Source organism: Morone saxatilis, unplaced genomic scaffold (genome assembly GCF_004916995.1).
Source record: "Morone saxatilis isolate NCDOM2014 unplaced genomic scaffold, NCSU_SB_2.0 Contig9, whole genome shotgun sequence".
Classification (NCBI taxonomy): Eukaryota; Metazoa; Chordata; class Actinopteri; family Moronidae; genus Morone; species Morone saxatilis.
In genome coordinates this window covers 22486053-22494544 of record NW_023340268.1, presented here as the reverse complement: position 1 = coordinate 22494544, position 8492 = coordinate 22486053, and the positions used below count along the sequence as shown (strand labels likewise).

Here is an 8492-nt window from a genome sequence, read left to right as displayed (position 1 = left end):
ACGACGAGACTCGATAGTGGTATCGATAAGCCCAAACGTTATTGATTTTCGGGTTTTGAAAAAAGTGGAACCGGGTCCTTGATAGAACCGGGTTTCGATCCCCATCCCTACTCCGCACAGTGATTTACCCTGCCACCAGAGCGCCACCTAGTGGCGATGTTCAGGGGGGCAAAGACGCAGTGAAAGTCGCTAAAAATAATAGGTAAGAAGAAAAAACATAGCAAATACAATAGGGACCTCCCTAAAAAAAAAATCCTTCAATTACAATAGGGCCTTCGCATGATTTGTGCTCGGGCCCTAATTAATAAAGTTAATAATAACTCTAGTCAACGGTTGACCACATAGATAAGCCTTCATTCAAACAATAGTGCTTTCTGCCTGGACAACCAAACACCGACAGAGAAGAAGGGACATTGGCCAGGCAGAACTCCCCCACAGCCTCACCCTGCTGGGACTTTCCACAGCCTCTGCTTGGTCTGGCCTGCCTGACACCTGTTATCTAGTCCTGCATGGGACCATCAGTTCGGCTTTGGACATCTGCTCCTATCAGTTGAAATCTACCAGAGGCTACATGAGTGAAAAAGAAAACTTAATAACAGATGCACTCTTAAAAACACTTTTAAAGTCTCCTCCGACTGCAACGAAGCCTCAGGTGGACACATTTGATCAAGCTGTATTTGCCTTTTCATTATTATATGCCATTCAGTTGCTTATTATAAAGCCATCTTTGATAAGAGGACGTGACTAAATGGTTAGCAAGGAGTTTACAGTGAACGTCTGCAAGCTCAGTTGGTTGCCTCAATCTGAAAAAGAAAGCCTGGCTCTGACACTTGTTCTCCTCTGCCAAAAATAACATGCAGCTCCTGACCATCTGTGTTAGCTCCACCAGCTCTTCTTAAACCCAAAAGAAGGGAATGATACAGAACTTCTCTGGGAGATGAAGTAAAATAAAGTTTTATTTAGGATGAACCATGATCCATGGGAATTGTTGTGGTTTTAGGTAAAAACAGATAGCTTAGTCATACTACAGTGGGAGGATATACAATCATTAAGGTAGTGTCAAATAACAGGAAGTACTGGGCAAATAAAAAATAAATAAAACTAATTATGTATACATGCTTTATCAGTGTTACGCAATGCTAAGGTTGTTGTGAATAATAGAATAAAGCCAAACTAAAATTTGATCAAAACTGTAAGATTATAGAACTGTAATTAAAGTCATTATCTGTGAAATTACCATAATTATTGCTGTTGTCAGTGGTAAAAAAATATTTTTCAAGTTGTAGTTTAACAATGCAATACTGATAAAGAAAAATATATAGTTTTTGTTGTGAATACTAACATAATTATACAAGATATCTGTCAATTAACAAACAAATCCATGTCAAATTACAGAACAAATACTTTTTTCTACTTTTGGTGTGAAACATATAAACAGTATTTAATTTTAATTCAAAAGTTTAATCTATTAAATGAAGAGTAATAAATAAATAAATAAAAGATTATCAATTTGCAAATGTATTTTTTTTGTTAAAAAAGGAAATTTTCTTTAAATAAGCAGTAATCATATGATTATTTAAAGTTACAGATTTTTAATGTTATTTTACATTGGACAGGTAAATTCACAGGATGATTTTGTAGTTTTATAAAAAAAAATGTAATGTAGTGTTAGAGTCTTGTCAATGTGCCTGCTACCTTTAAAGCTGCAGTAGGTAAATAGGTAAAATATTTTGTTTTTTTACTGAAACTTTCACTATATCCTGACAGTAGAACATGAGAAAGATAATCTGTGGGGAAAAAATCCGGTTCCTCTGGCTCCATCCCCCCTAAAAAGTGCTGCGGCTAATGGTATCTTGTAAGAATCGCACCAGAAGCCCTGAACGAAAACAACGCAATCAGAGCCAAGAAGGATAGTTGACTGTTGAAAAAAGGGGTGGAAAAGGGTCAATTGGATTAAGTTATGAAGAAAGCCCATATGACCTGAGTATAAGATTTCAGTAATGTGATAATAGGTGGCCATATATGGGGTGATCCCCAGGGGCCTCGTTTATGAAGGTTGCTACACACAAAAAGTTGCCTACATAGCAGTGAAATGTGCATATTTCTCCGCATAAGTTGTGATTCATAGAGAAATTATGTGTGCTTTTCTACACATGCTTACATATATCGTCACTACATTTCAGGATGTGCCTACCTCTTATTGTAGATACATTTATTATTGTTAAGATATTGTTGGGTTATTGATTGAGAAGACTGTGGGAATGAGAGGCAGACAGTTTAAATAAATACAATTTCTCAATAAAATAGGTTATTTTTGGTGGATCAATATATGCCAAATTAATAACCACCAACTCATAACACTGTCACTATCTGTCATGTTTGTGTGGCAGTATTTAAGGAGTTTTTCAGTCGTTACCAAAGTAACTACACAGTTTGCTGGTTACTGTTTGGTGCTGAGAGCACACCTACCTTTCAATAATATTTAACATCGGCTACTCTGTCTTTCCTTCACTGATAGGCCAACAAAGGTTCCTTAAACAGGTCAGTATATTCATGAGCTATTTAGCGTTGACCATTTATGGATGATTGTGGGAAGAGGAGTACATGTACAATTCACTGCTGGTGCTATTTACAATGAGAAGACTGCTTACAGGTTTGCACTGCGCAGTTTTATATATCTGAATATTTTCTTGCGTAAGTCTTTGCATAACAAAGTCACATACTCTGATGAAGTTGTGAAATGTGTGATATTGTCACACAGTGATGGATGGTCATGAGACAGGGAGCCAATGTCCACTCCAAAATTGAAAGTCACTGTCCTGGCTGTGAGTGGTAGAACTGTACCGTAATAAAACCTGTAAACTGTCCATCCAAATGCAGATGGATTCATTTTATTTGTACATAGAAAAAGACTTTAATCTGTAATAAATAAAACTGACTCTTATTAACTTAAAACCAACTAGCACCCATCTGCATTCACCTTTTAAGTTATGGTATTAAAAATTACACAAACTCCACCAAAGAGACTAATTCATAATTAACCAAACTGTTAATTTTGCATTATTAACGATCTTTGCAGGGCCATATGGCTGACCAGTTCCTCATACAGAACATGCTATATGAGGAACAATGACTCACACCGAACTCTGTTTAAAATTCTGTCAGTGTAACAATGTCCTGCATATAGGCAACAGTGGAGCTACCCTTTAGACCGTAATACATCAAACCAACCATTCAACTAACTCAACTTTTAAAAAACACTTGCTACCACTGCTGGTTTACTATCATTAAATAATCACTAATTGGTGCTTTAAATGTATGGGGAAAAAACAGCCAAAATGCCATGAATAAATAGCATTTCCAAATGCCAAAATGTCAATTCCATTTTATGAGCTTATGAGGTTTCTCACCAATCACAACAAAGCCTCCATCTACTTCCTTCTCGGATGTTGACTTCTTCGAGTCTTTACGGAGTCCAAGAAAACTAAACATGATTATCCTGTCAACAGAGGAAAGGAAAGGTTAGACCGTTATAGCTGTCAGTGTTTCATTTAATTTCATTACATGTTTATTTTATGGGGACAGATACCGTTTACATAGAAATTGGTATACAATATATATCAATGCAATGTATCACAGCATATATAGCAATAGCTTATTTCCAGTGCCTGTCCCTATTCATTTGAGCAAGGGCCATTGTTAATGTTAGAAAAGATTACACTCAAAGTGCAAACTGTTTGGAGATAGACGTGCTTCTCTAACAGAGATATGACTTCATTTACAGGTTTGTTCTCAAACATAAGATTAAAGCTGCAGTAGGTAACTTTTCTAAAAATAACTTTTTGTCATATTTGTTGAAACTTTCACTATATCCTGACAGTAAAACATGAGACAGATGATCTGTGAAAAAAATCTGGTTCCTCTGGCTCCTCCTAGTGCACCTAATGACATCCACCGGGCCTGAACAAAAACAACCAATCAGAGCACAGAAAGCTATAAAGACACTTTGGGTTGAAAGCTTGAAGATAGTTGATTGTTGAGTGTCATCCCCAAAGTGCCTGTTTTGAGGCCCTGGGAATGAGATTCAACATTTCAACAGGATATAGTTAAAGTTTTCTCAAATACGACAATTATTTATATATATATATATTTTTAAATTACCTCCTGCAGCTTTAAAGCAGCAGACATTTTTAAACTCTAACATTACAACCCCTGAAATAAAATTGCCTAAGCATTGCATAACACTGAAAAATAAATGTATCCATAATTAGTTTATATAATGTTAGTTATATTTTTTGCCCACGACTTCCTGTTGCTTTAAAGATTGAAAACAAACTGAGACACTTGTAACGTTAGATGATACGCAGGAAATTACTCTGGTTTATGCACACGACTTCATCATGACGTCTAACATACATGAATTGTTGGAATTATGTATAATTTTCAAATTCCATACCAAACGGCTTATTTTAACAGTCAAAACCAAGCTGTGGCTCTACATGGTTAATAAAGACGGTCTTACTGTCGGTGTGCCTTGTCATGAAGTTCAGAATACGGTCGTAAAGTCAGTTCATGGTTCACTTCTGTTTAACTTAGTTTGGCTCCATTCGGTCACTTAGAGCTTAGTGCGACGCTGCTAAATATTGCTACGGTATTGACCTACAGGAAATAACCTTATTAATCTTCCGTCGGTACTTTCCCTGCTATATTGTTAAGTTATGATGCTGACGTCAGTAGCCTCCGTATCGCCCGTGCTCGTGTAGAAACAATAAATGCCATCTACAGTTCTTCTACAAATGATCCTCGCAGCAACACGTAGCGGAACCATTCACTTGTGTTTCTGAGGAATAAAATGGTAGAGCACGGCGGATATGTCGTTGTAAAAAGGCGAAAGCGTTCGATTTTGATTCCTGGGTTTGCCGTAATCACAAGCCCAGAGGGTTTTCAACGTAATCGTACATTCTCCGCCCGCGTAAGCTTCCGCGTGAGGCAAAACCAAGGAACTAAGCATTTCCCGCGCAGTGTTGCATTGTCCAGAGTTTAGTAACGCCGATACAGCAAAGCGTTAAGATGGCAGGCATACTGGATGTCCCGAAACCAAGAATAAACTGCTCCATGCTGTCGCAGCACATAAGCAGAGCGGTCTGTTTCGTTGGACGGGTTGAAAAGGTCAGTGTTGCTTGTAGCTAGGTGGAGTGAAAATGTTAAAACAGTTGTAAGCTAACTAACCTGAACTGTCAATGCCATTAACATGAAGCCTTTCTTTTCTGCTCTGCCAGGTACACCCTACGGGAAAAACGTTCACCGTGGCGGATGGAGAAGGAAAGATTGCGACAGTTGAACTCAACGACCCTGTGAGTACTTTCACTGAATCTGTTAATGAATCAAATTGAATCTGTTAATGAATCAAATGAAGCTAACTGGTGGTGTGTATTCAGTTCAAAATACGTAAAAATATATAAGTCTTCTAAATAGGAAAAATAGACCTTTTTCACAAGAACATTTCTTTCATGAAATAGTAGGGTAAATACACTAATTAACCCTATAAAGGTACCAGAGCTGCCATTTAAGTGATTGAGGTTATGGCAGCCAGACTTACTGTCAAACTACTTACAGTATTTTGGTTTGGTTCAAGCTGTATTGGGTAACTTTTATTAAAACAAACTGTATGTCATATTTGCTTTAGTTTCCACTGTGTTCTGACAGTAGTACATGAGACAAAAAATCTGTTTCCTCTGACTGCTCCTAATGAACAAAAACAATCAATCAGAGGCGAGAAAGATAGTTGATTGTAGAGGCTCATTCCCAGGATGTCAAATACAGACGCTTTGGGACCCTGGGAATGAGCCTCTACAATCAACTATATTCAGGCCTCCAACCCAAAGCGTCGTTATGTTTCTTGGCTCTGATTGGTTGTTTTCATTTTGGCCCGGTAAAAGTGACAGCAGCTGGATTAGTGATTTCTCCCTTTATAAATGCTAGCACGAATGAGTGACACACACACACGCGATGACGGTTTCTGGACTGGTTGCATAGCAAACATTTTGACTTGTCAAATCTGGAAAAACTGTGACAATTACGTTGGCTCAGTTCCATTAAGTGTCCTAGGCACAATGCCAGTGAACCAGAATGCTCAATAGCAAGAGTGGGATAAAGCTATGAATGCACTACTTTCATCATATTGACCTACCACCACATCTGAAGCTCACTAATAACATCTTGTTTGATCTCTACAGAAACTGAAGAACAGGAAAGACGGGTGTGCAGTGTTAAACTAAGCTAACCAGGCGCCAGCGGTAGCTTCATATTTATTGTACAAGCTTGAAAGTTATATCAATCTTTTCATGTAACTCTTAGCAGTGAATAAGTGCATGTGTGTGGACCAAAACTGTCCCAAGTTCTTCTCGTATTGGAACGAATGGCTTCTACCTTATTTAGCTGCTTTGACATGAAATAATGATGCTAATTAAAGCTGTAGCAGTAGGTAACTCTTTTAAAAATAATTGCTCAAATTTTCACTGTTCTGACAGTGGTACATGAAACAGAATCTGTGGGGGAAATCAGATTCCTCTGGTTCCTCCTAGTGCTCCTGATGGTATTTGCAAGAATCTACCGGCCTGAATGAATACAACTAACCAATCAGAGCCAAGAAAGCTTGTAGATAGTTGAAGTAGTGTGGATTGTATGCTAAAAGCATATGCCATTTCTCTTAAGTCAGATTTTATTAAGGTTTGGATGAAAGGGGTATGCTGTGTTCCACCAACGTGAATCCAATTATTTGTCTGTGCACCCACAGCTCTGATACTACTTCATATTTATACAGAAAGCTTTGCTCGAAGACAAGTAAAAGAGGACAGTGGACTACCTAGTTACCGCTGAAAATATAATGTGTTGTGTTACTTGATTCCAGCTGTTGGTTTTACTTTACTATGAGCTAAGTTAGCATAGCCCTGATCAACCAAACACCATTCAGAAAACAAGCATTTTCAAAGTTGTTTGCTCTTTGTCTTGGAGACAGACCATAATTCAGACTTTACAAATTGTCATCATAATGTAATTATTTCAGCATATTTTTTTCCCAGCTTGAAGAAGAGCTGAGCGGTGTTGTTGAGGTCATCGGCATGGTGTCCAACAAAGGAGCAATAATGGCCACCACATACAACATGCTACGAGAGGACAAGGGCATTCCTTTCGGTAGGTCTTCCTTCAGTATCAGTTGCATCCAGATGAATACAGCAGCATCGTCTGTGGTAGCTTGCAGTATGTTCTGTCCATTTGTCTTACAGATTTAGAGCTGTACAATGAAGCCCTGAAAGTTATCCAGGATTTCCCCCAGCACTACCCATTTGAAGTGGCTGCAAGTGGATGAGGCCCATTTCGTAAAGCTGTTCTTTGTTTGCTAAAGATTTCACTGTCCTTTGTTTGTTTCATGTGTCCAGTCCTTGAGTAAAAATAGATTTGTATAAAAGTGAATTTGTAATATCCAGTAAGTTTTGTCAATAAAATTAACTTGTAAAGACCAAATGAGGTGGAGATCGTGCTCTCTTTATTTTGATTTTTTTGGCTTAATTTGACAGGGAGCAAGGGAGGACATACAGCAAATGGCCTCGGGCTGGACTCAAACCCAGGCCACATTTTGCACAGTGAAGCTCACACATCACACTGTAGCAACAAGAAACAGATTTTTGATTGGAGGGGACTTTAAAGGAAAATGTTCAGCATACAATTCTCCACTTTTTGCTCAATAGCTCAATTTTAAGGTCCACTTACTAACCCTATAGGGGCTTCCCACCACACCTCATGTTCCGTATTATGATGATATTGTGATGATTTGCTTTTAAGAGAGGGAAGTCCTCTAGTTAATGCAAAGAAATGTATTAGAGCAACATTTTAACATTGCCACAGGTCTGGAAAGTGCTTGGATTTAGGCTGTAATACAATATTTATACATTGCTCAGCACTGGGCCAAGCTTGATCCATGTTCTTCCACAATATTTGGTATATTTCTTCATTATCATTTTATTATATACAAAATGTATCTTTCAGCACATTTTCCTTTACAGTGACCAAATTTTCTCGTGACCCCCTTGGGGGTCCACACCCCCAGGTTGAGAACCCTGGGATTGTTTTGGTAGAAAATATTAATAAATCTAATAATAAGAATGTTCAGTCCATATAGTCTTTACTGGTTTGGTGCAATACCTTCTTTGAGGTATGACTAGTAAACAGGCGTACTTTGTGATGTGATGTGTGCCGTTATGGGAGATATCTGTGCATGAACCAGAACCCCAGCAGGGGGCAGTATGACCATAGAAGCCAGACCTTGAGCATCCAGATGAGGGGAGAAAAATGTACTCACACACACACACACACACACTTTGTAATCAGTTTGTTCAGTTGGATGGAACCCTGGTTCAGTGTGTTCCCACCCTAATGAGGCGTTCTCTAGTGAAAGAAAATAGCAATACATTATCACAGATTATCTGTCTCAT

The 8492-nt window shown here is 38.2% G+C and overlaps 1 protein-coding gene across 1 annotated transcript; it reads left to right on the top strand.

Moving 5' to 3' along the window:
* Positions 1–4892: 4892 nt before the first annotated feature.
* rpa3 (replication protein A3) lies at positions 4893–7524 on the top strand. The gene is made up of 4 exons (XM_035682027.1): positions 4893–5169; positions 5280–5354; positions 7083–7194; positions 7287–7524. The coding sequence occupies exons 1-4, from the start codon at positions 5071–5073 to the stop codon at positions 7367–7369; spliced, it is 369 nt and encodes a 122-aa protein (XP_035537920.1). The 5' UTR covers positions 4893–5070; the 3' UTR covers positions 7370–7524.
* The last annotated feature ends 968 nt before the right edge of the window (positions 7525–8492 follow it).

Bases quoted from the DNA above. Each gene is read 5' to 3' on its own strand.
- rpa3 (XM_035682027.1), top strand. From the start codon at position 5,071: ATGGCAGGCATACTGGATGTCCCGAAACCAAGAATAAACTGCTCCATG. The intron at 5,170-5,279 runs GTCAGTGTTGCT...CTGCTCTGCCAG, and splicing joins TCGTTGGACGGGTTGAAAAG to GTACACCCTACGGGAAAAAC. The intron at 5,355-7,082 runs GTGAGTACTTTC...TTTTTTTCCCAG, and splicing joins CAGTTGAACTCAACGACCCT to CTTGAAGAAGAGCTGAGCGG.